Genomic DNA, 24,064 nt, shown 5'->3' on the forward strand with positions numbered 1-24,064 from the left:
CTGGAGAACAGAAATGTAATAGCAAGTACGAATTTAAGCATAAACAACAGTGCTCGCTGACAACTCACAAGTACTTGAACATTCATCCCGGCTCAGAGTCATCTTACTTTGGCTGTGCTTTCTAACTTATCCCCTTCGTTAACATTTTCTGTGAACACTACCATGTTTCCCCGAAAATAAGACCTAACCGGAAAAGAAGCCCCAACATAATCTTTCAGAATGACATCCCCTGAACATAAGCCCTAATGCGTCTTTTGGAGCAAAAATTAATATAAGACCCAGTCTTCTTTTCAGAGAAACATGGTAGTTACTTTCCATAGGGACCAAAACCAGCAACTAGAGAGCATGATCACACTTCCTTCTCACGAATAGTAAGAAGGAAACATTTTTTCCTTGGATGTGTACTTCCAATGAAATTCAATTTCTGCTTTCCAAGAAAAGCCAATTGGCTCAGAAGTTTCTGAGAAGAAACAGGGGAGAATGTCCAACAGACCCACTCCACAAAACCGTAAAACAAAATCCCAGTCTTTCAGCCTTACATCAGCAAAGGGGTTAAAACCTGAATGTGTCAGTTGAGTTGCTGAATCCACAGGTGGAAGGGCTTAAGTGTAGAAAGAGATACTCAGCTCCATTTGTGAACATGCTGGGAAAGCCTGTATGTGTAAGAGAACCCCCACCTCGGCCCCCAAATATTAAGTTGACACACGTTTCTGGGACGCGGCCTGAATCCTCAAACTTCGGCGGATCTATAGAGACACAATTTTCTGTTTTCTGCTTAACAGGGCTTTCCAGAATTGTCATCAGATGACAGATTACACCACCCATCCACAAGGATTCAAGGGTAGCTCAGGCCATCCATTATGGGTTAAAAGCTGTTCCAGCATGAATCGAGTCACAGTGGTAAGGAGACTACCAATACAAGGGGTCCTACAGCTTTAAGAAATACCCTGGGCATCTAAAAGTTTTCAGAATGCAAACTATGTCAGCTCTGAAAACAAGAGGCACTGCATCATTATGGCAGGAGAAACAAAGCCAGCCCCCTTTTTAAAACAGACCAAAAAAAAGATTGTTTTAATAGGAGAGAAGCATCAGTCATTGATTCTTACTTCATTCACACTTTCTATCCAACCCCATCCATCTTCAGAGTGAAGAGATGACAGAGCCCAGTTAACTTTCTCCCTCTTTAGGCCCCCGCCCATCCTGCTCCTCTATACCCAAACCACCAAGGCCTACCAACCCACCATTTCAGTCTGCCGGCAACAGCCCTACAGAGCGACTCTTTCTATCTGATGGGCCTGCAAAGCTCAGGTATACCTCAGGACAGGCTTTCGTCATATTACTTTAATAGGGTTGCCTGTCAGGTTAGCATGACTGGTCCAGGCCTCTGCTAATCATCTTCAAAAACGACCACTCAGTCACTCATGGCTGACCGCATTCTACAAAGCAGGGGATGGGAAGACTTAAGGCAACAGAGAAAAGTCAACAAAGCCAAACCAACAACCCAGAATGAAAAATATTTCATTTTTCTTAAAAGCTGCTGCCCTCATTATCGGCAAACAAAAGTTCTCCAGGCAGGCAGTCTCTGCATCAGTGCACCTGCTTAGCATTGGTTTGCTCAGTTATCTTTTTTGCTGTGTCGGCAGAAGGCAACTATAGTACAATGGGTCACATCACTTGAGGGTCACTTGAGTCCCTCTACGATCTGGGTCCCTCCTCCCACCTCCTGCCTTCCCTTCTACCCACAAAACCTTTAACGCCACCATAGCTAAGGATCCCAGATAGCTAAATAAAAGAGGTGGCCTCAAACACAGAGAAAAACCCTTAGGTCTCCAGTGTGAATCGCCAACGCCAATCCCCCTCCCCTCCCCTTTTCCTTAAGACCTGATGGTCTTCAGTCACACATCTTAAAAGAAAAACAAAAAACAAAAACACAAAGACTTACTTGTCTCAAGTCGATGAAGGCCAACTGCAGCGTGTCCTCCTGGAACCCAGGCACCGGGCCGGATCTGGCAAACTCTGTGGGAAAGAAAAGAGGATAAAAAGCGCCTTTAACTAACCATGGACAGGGAGATTGGCAGACGGATGACAGGGAAGACAAGAGAGGCTGGGGGAGAGGAGGACCAAGCTTCTAAGGAGTCATGTCTCTCTCCCTTCAGCTTCTTTGTCTGCCCTTCAAAATTCGTGTCATCAAAACACCATTAATTCCAGCATCCTGACAGCAAGGAAACTGTACTAATTCGACCTGAAATTTATTCCCATGAGCCGCGCTGGGCTTCAGAGTATTTGTTTTGTGAATGGACAAACAACTTGCAAAGGAGGAGGGAGTGGGGGAGAGAAAAAAGTTTTTCCTCTCAACACAATAAAATCTTCAGCTGTGAAACTCTTTTCAGTTCCGAAAGCTATTTATATTTTAGATCGCTGAAGGAATTTTCTAATTTCACGCCTGTCACCTCATTCCGCAAGCATTTATCAAAAAATATTCCCTGCCACATCATTAATTATTCCCTCACTGATTATTTGTATTATCTCATGAGTGCATTATTGCCAACGCACGCACACACACACACACATGCACGCACGCGCACACACCAGCACCAGCAGCAGAGGCTGCCCCAATCCAGGGCTTGGCTCTTGAGCAAAGGAGTATTTGCAAATATGAAAAGGCTCATCTACAGAAATCTGTCTACAGAAACGTAGGAAATATTTGCCTGTCTCTCCTTCTAGTGTATTCTTTCTTCTTGACTTCTGTTCCACTTTTGAACATTCTTCTTCTCTTCCCTCTACCCCAATTTAGTCTTCTGTCAAAGAGGCCATAGGAAAGCTAATTACCATTCACAGTAGCACCTTGGGTATATGCTCAGTTTATGACTCTGGCTTCTACATCATTAACAAGATGATAACTGCACAGGGCTACAGGGACAAATACTAGTAACAGTTAAGAATGTCAAGTTTTATTGTCCCTAAGTCCTGCTTATTATGAAATCAAAATGTCTTGTGTAAGCTCCCCTACACACACACACACACACACACACACACACACACACACACAGCAAATTCAAAAGTTGGACCGTTACTATGTCTTGAATTCTGTGAAGCCAAAGTGTGGTGGACATTTACCGCCAATTCACTATTTACCTCAAAAACAACTCGAGTAACTGCTCAAAGCAAATATGAAAAGGAATGTTTTCTTTCAAATATATTTCTCCTAGGAATGAATTTAAGAAATTATAGACTTGGCATCATAAATTTCTTTTGAAATTACATAAAACCCATTAACATATTTGCATATTTGTCTAGAAATTATTTCAAACAACTAGTAGCTGAATAGATTCAAATGATGATTTGTGAACAATGATAGGAATTTCTTTTTCAAAAAAATATTTTCCACCTAGGGGCTTCTTACACATAATAAGTTTTCATAAAAACCTTACCCCACTTTAAAAAATGCTAACAAGTTAAGTGTAGGAATTGTGGAAACTGTGTGTGAAATGAAATTTAAACCAATTTGTTAAACTAACTAAAATATAGCATAAATGTACCATACAAGTGTACACAAAAGATTCTTATGTCAGACATTTCAAATCAAAATGACTCATAAAAGAAGGACATACACTATATGGCACGATTAGCATCACTAAGTTTCTATTTGCTTTGAAAAGAAAATTCAAATGTCATTTATGAATTAATTCTATCGTATGGACAGCCCAAGTGATTAAAGTTTTAAAAGAGTAAAATCCTAAAACTGTGCAAATACTTGATGAGGGCCCCGTTAACAGGAAGCTTGACATAATCCATCCTTCATATTCTACAACAGCCATTCTCTCTTATAACCTTGTACTATACAGCGGCTATTTAAGTCAGATGCACAACTGTCCCATACTATGCTCTGTAGAAGGCAGTTCTTTGACTCATGGCCACAGCCTCTCTCTGACAGCCTTGATTGTCAGGTGGGCAACTTAAATAAGCTTCCCAGGCCCCATGGTTTCATCCAAGGTTGGTAGATGATCACAACTTCTCCTGCATGGCCTAAGGCTATGCTGCATCATTTGAAATATTGCAGTCCTTCCTGTAGGAACCCTACTTGAATCACAGTGCTGCAACTAGCAAGGTGTTCTGCAGCCTACACACGTCCAACTCAACAGAATCATCCTGCAATACATGGCTTGAGATCTGGCTATGCATTCTTGAATCTCCTCATTGGGCATGCTCCCTGGGGCTGACAGAGGATGGTGATGAAACCACTCAGCAATCTGGATATGGTACATATTTGGGTATCAGAGTCTCACTTTATAGACCTCATTTTTATGACACACTGAATCTTCTAGGTTCCCAGAGGACATGGTGGCCTTTTAGTCTTGATTTTCCTTTTATAAATCAGGGAATCAAACAATGACAACTGCATCAAGGGATGACAAAGTGAAGAGATTCATTTTGATGTATAGCTTACGGAAAGGTGTAATTGTGATATATTCAGCTTCATATTTGTACTTTTTCTCATTGTTTTATGTAGGTAATTCTTGTCTTCCCATGTAGACAGTAAACTCCTTAAGGATAAGGACCATATCACAGATCCTTCCAAGTATTCAAAATAGTAAATGTTCATCAAATACGTACATATTAAGTAAATAAGTTACAAAAATAGCAAGATTCATGAATCACACACACTCCTCACTGGCAATGAAAATCTCTGGATTGCACTAGGTGAGGTGTCCTCAACAGGAATACCAATAAGCAGGCTTTAGAAATTTATAAGCTGCCTAAAATTAGGTGCAGAAGGATCGAGGGGATGGCTTCAAGAGCATAAAAATCAGAGTTTGAGCCCCAGTTACTAGCTCTATAGGCATGGGTAATTACTTAATTGCCTTAAAGTTTCAATGCCTTTATCTCAAAAATGGGGATAACAGTGTAATCCTTACAGTGCTGCTACGAGGATTATATGCAATAACACATATAAAGCAGTTGGCAGAGTGCCTAGCATATCATAATCAGTTATCATTACAATTAGTTTTTGCTGTGAAAGTGCATTTCTCTGGAAAGAAGGTTGATAGCTTTCACTGAATTTTCAGAGGGTTGGTGACCAAACAAAGGTGAAGAAACACTGTTTTACATCGGGACAAAACATCAGAAAAAATTCAGCTACCATTCAGTGATGTTGGTATTGCAAATTTATTTATAAGTAAATATTTAAGTGTTTCACTTAAAGGAAGTTGATATGACTAATTACTAGTGTATTAGCCACAGCACAGTAATTTTCATTGGTAGTATTTTAAAAATTCAATAAATGCATATAATAGACATGTAATTCGTGACTCTGTATACCTTTAAAAACACAATTGTTCTCCTAGAGTCAATTTTTCAGGTATGTGAAAAATATTAATAGCATAAGAAAGTGTGAGTATTTTAAAAATTAAAATGAAAATTTGTATAGAGCCTGAAACCAACTATATAAAATATAATATGCATAGAAAACACAACAGTAAGCACTCATTTCATAATGTTAACTGAGCCTGTTACTGAGAGGAGGATTACAAGAGGGCTTTGGTCTCCTTTATATTTTACAAACATTTAAAATGAGTACAGAAGACTTTTATAATCAGATAATCAGAGAAAAGGAAAAAGAACACACACACACACACACACCCCAAATTATTTAGTGGTGCTGATTTAGTAGTACTTTCTGTAGTGACAAGAGATATAACCTGTTCAAGATTTAGCATAATAGGCAACTGGGACTGATTTACACACCCAAATTCCCAGATGCTGCTTGATAGAAAGGAGGTAAACAACACATGGGAGGGGGTAAGAAGCCCCTAGTCTGCTGTAATGCATTTATGCATACACAAATTGATTATATGTACGTACAAGAAGCCTCTCTTTTGAATCACGAATGTAAACCTTCCTTCTTTTGCCATCACAGAAAGGGGAACATGTATGCAAGTGTGATCAAGTGGAACCAGTGGATATCTAGGGCTTGTCTCTGGATTCCGAGATCTGTAGGAGGTTTTAGTCTCTAAGTGGCCTAAGCCAACACCAAAGTTTCCATAGCCTGGAGTTCTTCAGACTGGCCTCAGCACTGCAAGAATATCAGGGTGCTTGCTCTTCTTAACACAGTACCAAACCTTATCTTTGACAATCTCGTGTTACTTGGGGACTGAGTCAGGGTTCCAGTGAGGCTGGCAAGAAAACTTTCTCTTAAAAAATGTGTTCAGGTTGGTAAACCCCTCACCAGCACTGAACCATCCTACAGAGCTCGGCTCTCCCCAGCAGCTTTTCCTTGCCCTTGTCTAATCATGCCACGTACTCTTAGAGTCAAAGCTGCTATCAGGGCCTGACTCCAAGATCCAAATTGCAAATGTGAAAAACCGTTTAATGAGGAAAATGCCAACTCATTGAAGTTAATGAAGGAAATATTTTCATTTAAAAAAATTAAAAGGAGGTGTGAAAGTTACAGGAAAGAGAGCATCCTGTTAAGTGAAGGTATAAGTGAGGAAAGAAAATCACACACAAAACATTTTACTCACCAAATATCCAACATTCCCTCACATTCTCATATACACTTAAATCTAAGAGGTGTGACAATCATTTTTTTAAAAAAACAATGTTAATTTCTCAAAAATACCCTGTAGGTTTACATTTCTAACAATTTTCACATTATAATAAAATGAAACTACCAAAAGGAGAAAAAAGGAGAGATTCCACTACTTTTTAAGAATGCTTTCTAGACTTCTTGAAGGTTGATCTTAAAATTACTAACTCTGTCACTTAGAGGGGGAAGGAAAAAAATTTTAAATAAACTTTAAAATTATCTGGCACATTCTCATTTGGCTGGAGAAAACAAAAGATACATTTTACAAAGAGCATTGAACCCCAATTAGAATAAAATGATTAAGGCAGGGTAAGAAGGGCCTTTGAGAAGTCAAAATGGCTGCTTTACTCTGTAGTCCTCAGTCTAAGGACATTTGGGAGTTTACCAAAATCAGGTTGCAAGAAACAAAATATAAAACTAATTCTGAATCTTTGCAAGTTGCCCACAGAACAAGAATAATTTTCAAAGGAAGATGAGCAACAAGGTAAAATTTCTTTGAGAAAAGCAAAACTAGTACAATACCTGGCAAATAGGTAAAATGAAATTGTTGGAGGAAAACATAATTTGGTCAAATAAGAGGAAGTTGAAAGGCAGTAGGCAAAATTTTAACCAGAGGTCCCTGGATATCATATGCGATTTCTCCCAGTGAACTTCCAGGTCAGACAATGGACAAGAAAGCATCACCAGCCCTCCCTCATTGAATGGATTAGCGTTTGCTTTTGGCCAAAATGCCAGGTGAGAATGCCGGGAACAAACTGAGAAAACTCAGTACCTGGGAGCCCAAAGTATGTTGGGTACTTGTTTATATCTTAAGATCATGTCAGGTCACATGTGGGTTTTGTGGGACTGAAAAAATAAGAGCTGCTGTTGCTGTATTAACATAATGGTTTCCTGGTATCTGGCTCCCTGGAGCAACAGATCAGGAGTGTGGCTCTAGGGAAGCTAAAGCCTTCTTGCATCACTTCACAGTGGCTCCACTAAGCTAATTACAGAGAGGAGCTGATGGATTCCACAGGGAATCCACTCGAGGCCCTGCTGGTCAGAGAAAGGTCGGCCAGAACATAAGGAAGTGAAAATTAAGGGGAGAGATATCAAAGAGACAGAAAAAGGACGGGGTAGGGGAGCAGGAGGAAAAGCTCCTTGGGGATTCAACTGACTATATTTGTATGAGTGTGCTTTTATGGACATGCGATCATGAAAAAATAGCTACCTTTAATTATCTGGGATATGACTGTGATGTAAATTATTCTTTGCTTTTACGTATTTTAAATATGTAACTCACTAGATCTCCTACCTCAAGAAAGCCAGAGGAAACTACAGGCTAACTTGAACTTATTCTCCAAGTTTCTGTGAGAGAACTCTGATTAAAACTGATAATAATAAAGTCTGATAGCAAATACCAAACCAGTACCCCAGATTTATAAATAATTTTTAATGTTTAATTCTCCAAGCTCCTTTTTCTCTGAAAGGCAACTGAAAATTAGCACAGAAAGACATGACTTTTTAATTAATAAGGAATTAATATCCTATATGTTAGGAAATGGCCACAGGCATGAAGGAACTTTCCTGCTGCTGCTAAGTAAATAGGCCAATCAATTGCCATCTGCCTGTACCTCTTGAGGTACCACTGAGAGGAAATGAGGGTTCAGGCACTTGTAGTGACTGGTGTCAACGACAGCACACATTCACCTAGAGACAGAATCTAGCTGATGAAGAATAAACCTAGAAAATGAGAGAAGCTGATTTCTATGCCTTGCCTAAATGTAAGAAGAATCGGCAAACAGTTCAATGAGATTAGTAGGATGAATCCAGTAAAGCAAACTAGAAAACAATTCTGTTCAAGATCAAAAGAAGGAGATGATACAAGTTCCCACCAGTTCATGGTGTCTGGGGGGCATTGGAAGCCTTTATAGAAATAAAGTGCTGCTATTTGCCTAAAGAAATAATATTCGAAATGATGAGAAAGAATATTTTCACGGTATTCACTAAATTAAACAGAGTGACTTTAGCATTGTGTGATTCCTTGCAGAGGAAGAAGAGTTAAAGTCAAGACCATAACAAGTGGTAGTGCAATGACATGCCACATGGCATTGGACTTGCCCTTAATATTCTACAGAAAAATAATAGCCAAACAAAGAAAAACAAAAAGCAAAGTATGCCTTGGACTTGAGTCTACAACCTAGAATCCTAAAGCTGAAAGGAGTATTTGTAATTACTAAACTTTTACAGATGAAAAAATTAAGGTGGAAAAGTCTGTCAAACAGTTAGAATCTAATGCCTCTTACTAGGCATCCCCCACCTAGAATATCTAAAAACAAATGTTCGCTTTATATGTTATTTTATATACATATTAAATATTCTTTTCCATTTAGTTAGGGAACAATAAAATCATAACAATACATAGATTTGTGTAAAGTCATCATTTCCCTCTGAAGTTCCCAAATGCTGTACAATTTTGCAAAATAAGGGCCAATTTCATAACAGGTCTTTTAAGACTATGGTGAAAAGAAGCCTCTCCAATTAGCAATCAGCAGTGCTTCTGTGCATAATCTCTGGGAAAGCTGCAGATCTGCCATGAAAGGGGTGGGCTTCCTGAGAGATGAGAAAGACTGGTGCTCTGACGGAGTAACTTTATATCCTTGATAGTTTTACTATGCTTTTAAGGACTTAATTTTATCCATGTGTTTGTTCAGCAGTGATTATTCTGTTGTATGAATATATACACAAAACTATGGCTATCTGAAATTTTACATTGAGAAAGGATTCCGCAGGGCATTTACCATAACAGTGCAGATCAATTCTCTTAGAAAAGCACTGTCAAAATAGAAATGTGAACCACGTGTAATTTTAGAATTTCTAGTAGACATATTAAAAAAAGAAACAACAAAAATTAATTTTTAAATTAATAATATCTTATTTAACCCAATATATCTAAAATATTTTACTTTCAACATGAATTAATACTTTTAAAAGCACTCATGAGGTTTGTTTTTTTTCCCCAAAATCCAATATGTATTTTACACTTATAATACATCTCCTTTCTGACTAGCTGCATTTCAAATGCTCATAGCCACTTGTGGCTGGTAGCTATAGTTTTGGACAGTATAGCTTTAGATGATGTTGACTGTAATGGAAGTAAACCAAAATGAAATGTGCAAAGAATGACTTCAGATTTTGAAATGACAAGGAAAGAGGACTCCCGAAATTCATAACAATCTGAATTCTATGTTTACTTTGGCTATGAAATTTGGATTAAAGCTCATGTTCATGATACTATGCAATGGCTCTCTTCAGCTCATATTGTAAAAATATGTCATCCTCTGAGAGAGCTATATGCTTTGTATATTCTTCACCATGTTTGTCAGTAAATTTTTATATCACCTCTCTATTAACCCTTATGCTAGTATTCTTACCTTTCTTCTCTTCATCCCATTTTCTCTTTCCTATATCTAGTTTATTAATTTTTCAATTTATCCTGTTGAGAGTGGTCTCAGATCATTTTTGGAAAGCAGTAGAGTACAATTTTTTTTTTTTAAATGATGATAGTTGATCAGCATTTAAGTTTCTGGACACAGCTCTTTGCTTCAGTTTCCCCAGCCACTGATGACAGTAACAATCTTGATCTCTAACTACAAAATGCTTTGTAAGTATACAATATAAAGTAAATGCTGACCCATTAAAAGGAAAAGTTATCAAGACACTATCAGAACTCTTGAACAAAGCAGAGGTATGTCATACTACACTATGAAAAAAGCTGAAAGTCTGAGAAATGATTAAGGTAGGTTCCACATGGTAACTTTCCCAAGTTAAAAGAGCTAGATTTTTAAAAAAGTCAATACAGCTCTTTCCAAACTGACAGTAGATAATGTTTCTTTGGTGTATATTTCATGACTAGTCTCAGAATTTGCTAGGAAAACTGAGTCTCATAGTCTAAGCTTATGTCCACAGAAAGTAGTACCTGGGATTGCAGTCCCTTATGGAATTTACTTATGTGATTTTTGGGTCAATCATATAAGCTCTTAGTACCAGATGTCTCTGCTGTAAAATGAAGGTAATAATATTTCACTTGCTTAAAGCTATGGACCTGAATCAAATATACTCTTGAGGTTTGTGATATAATAAAGAATATACATCTGGTCATTGTCCCCAGCTCCTGGCATAGAGTTTCAAATATCCTTGGAAGTTTCTAAGCAATAGGAGTGTCTTTTGTTATTTATAATGAGCTCCTCTGGACCATATAAGTTTATGCTAACATGGCGACTGGAGGGAGGCACTTAGACAGTATTTTTTGTTTTTTGTTGTTTTCACTTAGTTTTAAAGGAGGAGCTCCACAAGTGAGAAAGACCAAGCCCTTGATTAGAGAGTTGAAATATTCAACCCCATCCCCAATCTCCAGGGAGGGGAGAAGGGCTGGAGATTGATTGCAATCATGTAGTCAATTATTTATTCAATCATACCTGGGTATGTAGTGAAATCCCACATAAAAACTCTGGACACTGAAGCTCAGTGGCTCTTCCTGATTGGTGAACACACTGACATGCTGGGAGGGTGACACACCCAGATTCCATGAGGAAAGCATGGAAACTGTGCTGCCCACCTCCTCCTCAGGACCCAGCTCTATGCATTTCTTCCATTTGGCTGTTCCGAGTTATATCCTTTATAATAAAACTAATCTTTTGGTGATTTAGTGCTTTTAGTGGTTTCTGTGAGTTTTTCTAGCTAATTATTGAACCTAAAGAGGGTGTGGGGAGCCCTGAGTCTATAGTCAGCTAGGAAGAAGTACCAGTGGCTTAAGGACACCTGAGATTTGTGGCTAATATCTGATGAGGGGCAGGCTTATGAGACTGACTGACCCTTACCGTGTGGAGTCTGCACAAACTCTGGGTAGTTAGTGTTAGAATTGGATTGAATTTTAGGACTGCCAATTGGTGTCTGAAAACTGCTTTTAGAATGCAAGGTCCAATTCAGATGAAGTGAAACATAATTTGACATTGGGTCCATTTTAATATGTAGGCTATAGCCATACATGTCCGAGCATAAATAATGTGAAAACTGGAATTGGATACATTAAAATAATAGTATGCATTTTCCCCCATATGACCACTTCTTCAATGAATAAAAAATATAAAGATACTAAATTAAAACAAGTCTTCATTATTAGAGATCATTTTTGACAAGGCAAAGTACAGAGTTCTGCTTATCTTGCCTGGAGAAAGCTAACATTTTCTAGCTTTGCTTTTGGTTTTCATGGAATTGGTCTAGTATTAGCTGGGAATCCCCACCTCCCAAATAAAATTTTAATATAAAGTATTAAAACAATGATTCAACATCCATGTTAAATGATTGCATTAGATCAATATCAACATAAATACTTGTGAGCCATTCTGGTTACACAGGCTAATGAATTTATTTTCAGAGGTCAAGATCTAAACTTTGGATCCATCTTACTAGAAAACACAAACTTTGCCACTAAGAGCTCAGTTTGAGGTGTGTTTTCTCTTTTCTCTCCACCTCACCCCACCCCACCCCAAAAAAGACAAACAAAACGAAAAGAAGAAGAGAATCCCTGTCAGTGAAACCTGAGACCTTAAGTCGGTAGTTAGTAGGTAAGGGGTCAAGGAATGCGCTTTAGACACACAGGAGCTCTGGAGGAAGTCTTCCGCATTTTAACTCATCCGCACTGCTAAGAGAGGGGGAGATTAGTGTTTAAGGAGAATTTAGGTTCCCTGGAAGAGAAGGAAATGAAAATAATTGTTTTGTAAGATATATAAGCAACTTTCAATGATAAACTAGTGCTTTTAAAGGAATATCTTAAGTGTGTGGGAGGAGGTATAGGAGATAAACGAGCATCTCAAGCATTAAAAGCACTTCTGTTGTTAAAACGGTCCTGGTTGAAAAGCCCTCAAAAATGCTTTTCTAAGGGAGAGGAGAGAATCTCACTCTTTTCCTTGGTTAATTGCTGGGGCAGGGACTTAAGCTACACCTTGTTTCCATCTATTGACAGGCAGGCAGCTGACAGAGATTCCAGTGAGTCAGAGGGGAAGGGCAGGCCTCAAGCACTGGATTTGGTGAAAAACTGAGACTTGAATTTCTCCAGGAAGGCACATCATTCAGAAAGAAAGGGCAGAGACAGACAGAAAGAAGAGAAACATTACTGGGCAAATTTTAATGATGCCTACATAGAAAATAAAGTAAGAATTATTTTTCTTTTATTCTTAGTTACACTATATAAAATGTTTGGTGTTATTTGCAATTAAACAGTCCCAAATCATGAGGCTTAACAATGGCAACATAAAGAAAAGTAACCACTGACCTTCTCAGAGACAATGAAATAAACAAACTTTCTTCCCTTTTTTCCAAAGTCAGTTTCTGAAAGAATTGTTTATAAGTACAGATTCAATTTCATTTTCTTCCATTCACTCCTCATCCCTCTGCAATTTGGTTTCCACCACCCCACTTCCACTAAAAGTACTGTCTTCAAAATCTGCTTTGGCTTCCTTCTTACTAAAGCAACACTTTCTGGTCCTCATTTTACTTGACATTTGCATGTACCATGCAGTATATGGGACATGTTTATACTAGAGAATTATTCATTTGTCTGAAATTCATTTTTTCCCTTGAAATTCAAATTTAACTAGATGTCTTATTTTCTATCTGGCAACCCTACTCTTAACTAGTTCTAACTAGTTTCTATATCTAGTCTCGCCCCTCTCCTATACATGTTTCACTTTTGCCACAGTGATTTTTCTAAAGCAGAAAATGATCATGTCACTCTCATGCTTAAAACATATGAACAGCTCCCCGTGTACTTAGAATAAAGTACGGTTGACCCTTGTACAACACAGGGGTTACAGGCACTGACCTACACAGTTGAAAATCTGCATGTAACTTTTGACTCCCCAAAAACTTAGTTGGCCCTCGGTATCCATGGGGATTTTGTTCCAGGACCCCCACAGACACCGAAATCTGAGGGTGCTCAAGTCCCCTATATAAAATAGCATAGATCCATATATATGGTCGGCCCGCCACATCTGTGGACTCCCAACTGTGGATCAAAAACAGTACAGGTATTCACTGAAAAAAATTTGCATATAAGTGCACCTGTGCAGTCCAAACTTTTGTTGTTCAAGGGTTAACTATACATACTTCTTAATAAGTCTTGCATCATTTCCTTTTGGTCACCCCACTTCACTTCACCCTATTCTCCAATGACACTAAACTAGTTTTAGTTCCCTAATATGCCATGCTCTTTATTTCCTCCTAGAATTTATACAATACGTGCCTTTCTCAGAACACCTTTCACAACCTACGTCATCCCACTGGAATGGCTAACTCCTAGCCACGTAGTCCAATTGGATATCCCAGTCCAATCCACTCATATATAACAAATGAGTAAAAAGATTTTGAACGATGAAATGTGTTGTCCAAATTCACAGCTACTTAATGATTAAACAAAGACAATGACACAAGCCTTAATATACCCACCCAAGTATACATTATCCCACCAGTGACCCTACCGTACCACCTTCTCCCAGGAAAACAGTGGAAAATAGAAGTAAAATATAGAAAGAACATTATAGGCAAGACTTTCAAAATTCTATACATTGATTCAGTAGTGTACGGAAACCAGCTTTTCTAAATGGAAGTGTTGGCAATGATATTTTCCAAATTTGAATCTTAGAAATAAGAAATTAGGAATACTAAGGTAACTTTTGGATCTCTCTTCTCTCTCTCTTTCTCGCGGTCTCTCTCACACACACACGTAAAATGGAGAAAGAGAAAAAGAAGATACATGTTTAAAATGTGTGATACTAAAAGTAGACTAGATAGGTAATTTAACTAAAACGGCAGAACTCAAATCAGAATCTGTTAAACGCTGAAATGCTAGAGCACGTTATGATGGACAGGCATTAATTTTTTTAAAACATCTCACACAAATTAGGACTTTCATCAATTTTTTTTGAGATGTATAAAGTACTGTTCCACCTAAAGGCAGTAGATGGATTAGGAAGCTATGGGAACTTCTTATAGACCTGAGAAATCTGCAAACTTTCAACAATTAAAATAATTTTTAAATAAACATGGTATTTAATATGATTTCCTGGTTTACACCCTATAAAATGGCCCAATTAAAATAAATAGTTTACTGGCCACAGCCTCAAAGACATGAAATGAGGGCCAAAGAAAATATGAAATGTATATAATGCCCCAGTGTAAACACTTGGAGACAAGCAAGAGCAGTGAATGCCTCCGATATTGTTAGGAGACTGGGGTTTATTACAAACATTTGGCTTTTGGCCTATGTGAGTGAAAGGGAGTTGCAGAGGGCTTGATGGAATGAGGCAGCAGTGCTAAAGCAATACGTAATTATCAGTTGAGGTGATGTTTGTGGCTAGGGGATACAGCAGAAAGAGATGGCCGCACATTGCTCTGGAGCTAATGCTGAGGTCTCTGGTTTACAATGATAAGACGAACTATTGTTTCCACTGGCTCATTTCTCCAGGAAAATGCTTCTGGGTGTTTTCAAGCAAATCATGAGATTTAAAGAAAATTTTTAAATAATTGTTTTTTAAAGTTTCCCATAAAGAAACAGTAAAATCGCTTTGGAGATTAAAAAATTGCTATGATACGCTCCTTGAACTGTACAAAAATCTGTAACCAGGATCAAGTGACAGGCAAAGAGTGATGACCCCATTATATTTTTGATGTTTTTCTTCTCTGAAATGGCATTTCTTAATCTTTCTGGTCCCTGAAACTTCCAAAGTGTATAAAATTGAGGAAAAAAACAAGGAATGAAACCTGAAACAGTCAAAATGGAAAATGTAGAGAAAGGAGGAAGGAGCACCAAGTCTGGAATATCACTTAAAAACCATAGCTGGTCCTCTTCCTTTCAAAACCAGGCAGCAATAAATGGCCTTTTGGAAACTACCAGCTGTTTAAGTTAAATCTGCTGCCGCCACCCTCACCTCCCCAAACTATCCCTTGGAATAAAACCAGGAAGAAAAATCTAAACAATTTCAAAAAGGAATCAGTCGCTATCCTTATTTAGAGATGGCCTAAGTACAACATCAGTACCAAATAGCCAGACAGAATTTAGGGGATTGGAAGCATTTGCCACAGACAAAGAAGCTTAATTGGGAATTATGATCCTTCACGTAGGCGGTCCTTTGTACTCCTCCATCACTAATACGCCCCATAAACAATCCAAGGTAACATTTGCTACCAGAAAAAGTACTTTGTCTGTGTTGGCCAGTCTCTGGAAGCCAATAGCAAGGCTTGACACTGATGTATAACAAGGTTAGAGCAGCACGATCCATCTCCATTTGCTTGACAAGGATGGCATCTTAGGCCATGGTGAGGAAGAGCAGGTTGCCTGCCCTCACTGCTCAGGTTGGCAGCATCTACTATCAAATGACCGGGTGTCTGGCAACGGGCTCAGAGAGACAATGATGCCTTATCTTCTGGAATTCAAGGAACTTCAGCCTATAAACCCAAATAACTGCTAAGTGGGCACTGACCCATGTCTGAGAAAAGCCCTTCCAGAGGATACAGGGTCCATCATCAATAGTCAAAGAGAAGTGACATGGCCATTTCAATGGCAGGGAAGCTTCCTATCCGGGTTCTTCATAGCTAAGAAAGACACATCATAATAGCATAGCACCTAGCATGAAAAACCTTGTAGGCGTGGGAAGACAACAGCAAACAAAGTAGGGCTTTTGTACTGCCTATTTTTGATGGAAGGAAGACATTTGCAGTTTGTACTTTTCCCACACCATTTAAGATCCAAGTTCAATCGTGCTTTTAAAAGGAACTGGTAAAGGCCTGGGAAGTCGGGGAGAGAGAAAGCCATACAATCATAAGTTTCCAAAGAAGCTTTTGCATAGGTCAATTGAGAGCTATGTGCCTGAGAAAATGATACCAGACTAATTTTCATCCTACGAATTCCCACTGCACCTGAGTTTTAAATCTCATTTCTTGTACAGAATATCTACAGTATTCCAGGTCTTACAGAGAAAACAAGAATGCAGAGAATGAATGAACTGTTGATAACCATGTGTGTGTATATAGATACAATCACCAACTTAATGATTCTCCCTTGCAAATCCGTAATTTTCACTGCAATATTGAAACAAAATGAGTATCAGAAAGAAGAATACAGAACAAAACTGAGAAATGGGGAAAACAAATGATAAAATGAATAAAGACGGATGTGCTCTAATAAAGACTCGCTACCCAAATCCCTACACATTCCCTGTAGAGAATGAAAGCATTATTGTAAAGAAGAGACATAAAATAATTTTCTGATTCCATTAACTAGTCAATCAACCCAAAGACAAAATTCATTAGCCATGGAGCATGTCTCATGGAACAAGTTGTCTTTATCATATTAAAGCAATAACAACCAGTTATCCTTAGATTTTCACACATGCAGAACACTGCAAATTATAGGATACAAGTTTATTTTTCTGCATACAAGCTTGAAGTGTATCATCAATCTTCTCACCTTAATGTTTCTCAGATGGAAGAGGGCAGAAAGGGAAAGGTTGTTTTAAAATTATAATTCAGAAAGATGAGGCTGAGGACATAAGCTAAGAGATCTGAAATTAATGATACTGAAACACACAAAATGCCCTTCAGTAGTCTACCCATTTTTAAGCTATATATAGTCTCTAACAAAAGAGACACCTGTTATTTTCATATAACCTATCGGGTTTTAAATTTTACTAAGTTCAAACTTTCTCCATTTGCCTCTCTTCAAACCTCACATTCTTAAGGTGACTCTCTTTTTAAGACTTGAAGAGGTACCAAGTGCTTATGATACAATCTGAAAAGTGTCCTTTGGATAAAGAACAAAATATATACTTTAATTGGAAAGGAAGTAAATACCAAAGTTTTCACAAGAATCCTTTAACATGAAATGGTGCCATTTGCTACAATGATTTAACATTTCTGAGATTTATTTAATTTGACAAGAGAGCCAACTTCTCCTCTTTAAATCTATTTCTACCAGTATTCACGTCTTGATACCTAAGTTTCCAAAAGAAATATATTCATACTCTTTATTCTCCTCTGCAATTCAGGACTGCTTAGCGAATACGCTTCATCATGGCAACTCTGATTTCATCCCCAGCCACACTGACATCTCTACAGGATACGAGAGTGCTTCCGGTCTTGACTAGACAGCCTGACTTTCTTCCTAAATCAGTATTATTCAAAAGTAAAACGTATAAAGCAGATGCTGAGACAATCCTACCTGAAAGATTATAGAGAAAGTTAATTTAAGAAGAAAATTATTGGCCTTTATGAAAATTAATAAACAGAAACCTCATTTAAAATGGATTTGGGAGGCTAGAAGAGAGAACTCTCATGCACATGCCATTCAATGCACACTACTGACCCCAAGAGGAAGAGACTACCTTGCATTTCCCAAAGTAAATGATACCACTTTCTTACCTCAGCAGGAGAGGGAAAAGATTCCTCCTTGCCCAGTAACAGATCACACAATGGGAGACTGCCATGACTTAGCCAATAAAAATCACTATACTTTGAACTTTTAGTTTCCTCCACTGGACTCTTTGATTACAACAGCCTTTCCCAAGTCCTTAAAAGAGCATTCCTCACCTTTGTTTCCCTGGATTTGTATGTGGTTCACCATTAGACTGCATGTCCTGAATTGCAATTCTTTGTTGTTCCTGATTAACCCATTTTGCTGGAGAACTATCTGGCCATCTATTTGTTTAAGGTCAATACCTTATTCCAACTGTCAATGAATTTACAAGAGCCCCTGATAGCTATCTCACAGCCTGCTTTCTGCTTCCATATACTCTGAGTATAAGTCCCCTGAGAATATGGCATCATACATAACTACAATAAAAACAATGATAAACATTTAATATTTACTAATTCTTACAAATATGTATGTATACTAGGATCTATAAAGCATTTCATATGCATTATCTCATTTAATTCTTATAATAACTCCCCCAAAACATAAAAATGTCCACACAATCTTCCCTCTTACAATAAATCTTAGTATCTTGGAACTAAATAGAAATTCAGAAATCATCTAGCCAAATATTCTCATTGAAGAAATGAGGAGCCCAAAGCACAAATAGGTTTAATGAATTCCCAAGACCATACAGCCAGTTGGTGCAAAACTGAGGTTATAATACAGTTTCCTGACTTCCAGCCCAACACTCTTGCTGATCATGATGACAATGACAGGACAGTGAGGATGACAGCTAATGGTTATTGAGTACTTACTACCGTATTTCCCTGAAAAATAAGACCGGGTCTTACATTAATTTTTGCTCCAAAAGACGCATTAGGGCTTATTTTCAGGGGATGTCTTATTTTTTCATGTACAACAATCTACATTTATTCACGTACAAAAATCTACATTTATTCAAATACAGTCATGTCATTTTCTGGAACATTGTCATAACTCTCCAAACCCCGAATTCCGGCTCGAATTTCTTGCAACCATTTCCTGTAGAACCATTGGCCCCAATCTCTCATGTCCAGCAATAGAGCTCTCCTTAAATGAGCACTTCTTGTCCATGTAGCCTGCTCGTAGTGCATTGGCAACAGAGCTGTCAGTGATTTTATCCCATGAATTTTTCACCCACGTCAGGACCTCTTGCAGGCTAGGCTTCACAAAGTTTCCAAGCTAATTTCTCTGCATTCTATTTTCAGTGTAGTCATTGATTTCCATGCACAAATGGTCCTTGAATGGCTTGTTTATTGCAATATCAAGAATCTGGAGATAGGCAGTCATTCCTGCGGGAATCATTATTTGATCTATTCTTCTCTCTGCAAGGAAGTTCTTCATGTCTTTAGTGCCGTGAGTGCTGGCTGAATCCCAGACTAGCAGACCTCTTTGGCCACCTCGCAAACCAAGTGGCAGCATTCAATCGACCTATTTCCTTATAACTGCTTGTGTGCACCAGGCTTTTTTGGTTTCAAGAACATAAATGCCTGATACACGTTCAACCTTATCTTTCTTGCCCTTAGTGATGATTAGAGGTGGGGCTTTCTTCCCATCCAGATGAATTGCCAAAATACTGGTAACATACGCACTTTCATAACCAGTGGAGGGAATGTAGATTGACGAGGCACCCCTCTGATCAATTGTCGTTTGAGATCCTTGGCCCATAAACACTGCAGTTTCATCTACAGCAATCATGTTGGAGAGTTGGTATTTAGAAAAGTCGATGCCATCAACAAAGGACTTGAATGCAAGTGCACATTTAATAGTCTCAGTATCTTCCAGGTTGAACGGTGTTGTCAATCTTAGAGATAGGTCATATGGCTGAAGGAAGCCATCCAGCCAGTGTTGTGATGCTTTGAATTCTTCTGGGGATATTTCTAACTATGATGCCATTGCAAGGGCAAATGCTTGAATAATGGCCCTGTGCACAACCAAAACCTTTGCTCTCCTGTCAGCAATCCATTGACAGATGATGTCTTCTAGCTCAGGAAATAATGGTTGCCGACCTGATACACACTTGTGCTTCATAGCATTTCCCTTGTCCACCTGTTGACTGAGGTTATAGTACTCTGCTCGCCGTTTTCAGACCATTTGGAGATCCAACTTCTTCTCTTTGCAGAAAGCTGTGAGATTCTTGCCCTGGGAGTCCTCCACGATTCCTTTCTTGTAACCAACGGAATAGCTCTTTCTTTTTGTACTCATCTTGTCTGGGGGTCAAAATATTATTCCCTTTAAATCTACCATTAAATCAAGTGTTAATTGAAGACTTACGAGACAGGAGTGGCAACAAAAATGGTGACAGTTAAGAATGATGGTCCACACAAAAGCAATGAAAAATTGCAGGCACCAAAATTCAGAAAATGTTTCTTTATTTCACATGAGTGCATTAAGTACGTCCACTACAACACACGATGTATTGAGTTATGAAGATTCATATTAGACACAACCACGTCCGTTATCAAGTGTGCACGTAATTCGTGTGTTGTGTCTGTACTCAATTGGTCATTTGGCAATAAGTCTCGAGTTCATCTGTTTACATAGGCATTTACCTCTCATCCAAAGGCGCGTGCTGGGTATTTACAAATAATTATAATTTATATTATCGTTTATTTTAAGTATTAAAATAATATTATTGATTTATATTTAATTATATATTAATATTATTATTTTATAACTCAACACATCCGTCATGTGTTGCAATGGATGTACTAAATGTGTCTGTCTGGCTGACGATCTTAACTGGGGCTTACTTTGGGGGGTAGGGCTTATATTACGAGTATCCTGAAAAATCATGCTAGGGCTTATTTACCAGTTAGGTCTTATTTTCGGGGAAATATGGTATGTGTAATTACTCACTTAGTCACAAGTGAGTAAGAGAGGTACAACTGTAACTTCACTTAATAAAGAAACTGAGTTTTAGAGGAGGAGTTACGTCTGCACAAATTAAAATGAAGATGCAGGTTTCAAGGGCCAATCTATCTGTTTCTATCACCCACGATATTAATGATGTACTATACAGCTAATACACTGAGAATTCACTATTGATAGCAAAGATGGCTTTATAATCCATAGAAGAGGATCTATGAACTAACATTGCCAATCATTGGCTTGTCAGTTGTACATCCTCTTAAAGGAATAATCCTTAGGATTCCAACTACATCCCAGGTTGTCTTTCTATTCGCATCACATGACAGCCGTGCCAAGCTACTTCCTACTTCTATTGCGTCTCATCCTCAGAGCTGACAGAAGAGACCCAGAAACCGAGGTAGTTGCTAACTGAGTAATTTTTATTCATTTAATAAATATTTATTAATAAATCAGGCACTGTGCTAGGTGCTAAGGAGACAGGAATGAGCAGAACAGATATAACTGATCTAATCAGTCTCCTTAATCTATTGTTTGCCCTTTTCTTGGATTCTATGAAATCCAGGTATTTAAAATAAGCCCTCCTTTATCTTTGGACTGGTTTGAATAGATTTCTGTTCCTTGCAAGTAAACATTCTCTAATTAAGACAGATTATTAGGGATCAAGCTGGCAAACAAAACACTTGAAAGTAGAATGTTTGGAATTGGTTAGCAGGTGATGGGAGGGAATAGGGCATTGAGACTTCCCAGGATGGGAAGTCAACAGTCTGTGGAATGTGGTAGCCAAGCTCATAATTAAAGAATTACATTGTGTATATATACCACAACTTCTTTATCCATTCATCTATTGAAGGACATTTTGGTTGTTTCCATGTCTTGGCCACTGTAAACAAAGCTGCAATGAACATTGGAGCACACGTGTCTATATCTCTAAATGTTTTCAGATTTTTTGGGTAGATACCCAGGAGAGGGATTGCTGGGTCATATGGCAATTCTATTCGTAATTTTTTGAGGAACCTCCACACTGCCTTCCATAACAGCTGCACCAGTCTGCATTCCCACCAACAGTGTATGAGGGTTCCTTTTTCTCCACAGCCTCTCCAACATTTGTTACTATTTGTCTTGTTGATGATAGCCATTCTGACTGGGGTGAGATGATATCTCATTGTGGTTTTGATTTGCATTTCTCTGATGATTAGTGATGTTGAGCATTTTTTCATATGTCTATTTGCCATTTGTATGTCCTCTTTGGAGAAATGTCTCTTCAAGTCCTCTGCCCATTTTTCAATTGGGTTGTTTGTTTTTTTGTTGTTGAGTTGCATGAGTTCCTTGTATACACAATGGAATACTATTCAGCAGTAATAAAAGATGATATAGGAACATTTGTGACAACATGGATGGATCTTGAGAGAGTAATGCTGAGCGAAATACGTCAGATAGAAAAAGCAGAGAACCATGTGATTTCACTGATATGTGGTATATAAACCAAAAACAACAAAAGAACAAGACAAACAAATGAGAAACAGAAACTCATAGACACAGACAATAGTTTAGTGGTTGCCAGAGGGTAAGGGAGGTGGGGGGTGGGAGATGAGGGTAAGGGGGATCGAATATATGGTGATGGAAGGAGAACTGACTCTGGGTGATGAACACACAATGGGATTTATAGATGATGTAATACAAAATTGTACACCTGAAATCTATGTAATTTTACTAACAATTGTCACCCCAATAAATTTAATAAAATAAAATTTAAAAAAAAAAACACCAGAAAAAAAAAAAAAGAATTACCTTAAGTCACCTGGGAACAAGTTCCCACTGAGGGTGAAGTTTTGGAGGACTAGGTTGTGCTGCCATTGATCAATTTTTAAAAATGGAAGAATATGAGTCATGTGAAAGCTTTTAACAACACTGGGTAACTTATTATGAAGATGGGGCAAACTCTGGTCCTTGCTAGAATGTGCCACTCAAGAAACCAAGAAAATAGAACCAGTGTGAGGTTCTATTGCAGGAATCCCCCTCTGTCTATAGCTGGACAGCTGAGTGCACTGCAAATCAAGTTCACAAAATGATCTTTCAAGATACATCAGCTGTCTTCATGAGCTCACCGTAGTCCTAGACAAATTCAAGGGTACTGAGGGAAACTGTGGGGCTTTGATCCCTCAGCCTTCTGCAGAACGCTCCTCCCCGCGCCCCCGCCAGAGAAGAGCAGCACTCCTGTGCTATCTTCTATCCCTATTGAATCCTGTCCTGTGACTAGGATCTAAACAACGTGGGCTCAAGGGTGATATACAAAATAAGAGAAGAAAAGAATTATATCCAGAAGGGAATGTAAGAGTTTTCTAGAGAATCTCAGCAAAAACAGGGAAAATTGTGTGGATATGCATTTTGCACTTCTTATTTAAGGACGACTAAACATAATCTTGATTGACAAATTAATTACTACAGGGTATCTCGCCGGAGAGGCTTGATTTAATGTACTAGCTAGTAGTTACTTTAGCAGTTTGCTTGGTTGGCTGATGCAGACTTAGGGTTAGTGCTGGCTTAGCTGTTATTTAAGAACCAGAACCCCCTTTGCATAATATAAACTTCAAAGGCTGCAAGGGAAGAGTGATAGTATGGATCTATCACATATGCTTTCCGTATGTTTCTCACCAGGGTCCTGAGGAGTCTCTTCTCTCCCTCACATCAGGAAGAGATTGATGAAGGAATGCCTGAAGGCCTAAGAGAGACTCTCGTGGGGAGTAACCAAAGGTGGGTTATTAGCTATATGAAATTGGAGAGTCAAGGATAGCTGAGCTCAAGTAATGCAGACTATCAAAATAAGTCAGTACAGTTATCCCAATTGGCAGTTGCTTGGACCTGGTACTTAAGGTTCAGAGAGATCACTTTGTAAAGATCCAGTGGCAAAATCATAAGCGAGCCTATTAAGGTTTGCCTGATTAACATTCCCTAAAACACCTCACACCTGAGTCAAAGGGAGCCTGCTATACCAACAAGGGGATTTGCAGCCATTTAATTTAGTGATTACAAAGAGATGGAAATGCTCAAACTTTTCAGGAACTACTGGGTCTTGACTTTGAGCTAAAACTAATTCTTTAGGGATGCAAAACCTATCGCAT

The 24,064-nt window shown here is 38.4% G+C and overlaps 1 protein-coding gene across 2 annotated transcripts in view; it reads right to left on the reverse strand.

The window, feature by feature from the left end:
* The window catches only part of EXOC6B (exocyst complex component 6B), a 626,283-nt gene that overhangs the window by 150,851 nt on the left and 451,368 nt on the right, over nucleotides 1–24,064 (reverse strand). For both annotated transcript variants that reach the window (XM_074332164.1, XM_074332163.1), the window contains one exon: nucleotides 1,943–2,016. In XM_074332164.1, the coding sequence (XP_074188265.1) occupies nucleotides 1,943–2,016 (74 nt within the window). The remainder of the gene's footprint in view (nucleotides 1–1,942; nucleotides 2,017–24,064) is intronic.

The sequence above is a fragment of the Rhinolophus sinicus genome, linkage group LG05, assembly GCF_036562045.2.
Source record: "Rhinolophus sinicus isolate RSC01 linkage group LG05, ASM3656204v1, whole genome shotgun sequence".
Classification (NCBI taxonomy): domain Eukaryota; kingdom Metazoa; phylum Chordata; class Mammalia; order Chiroptera; family Rhinolophidae; genus Rhinolophus; species Rhinolophus sinicus.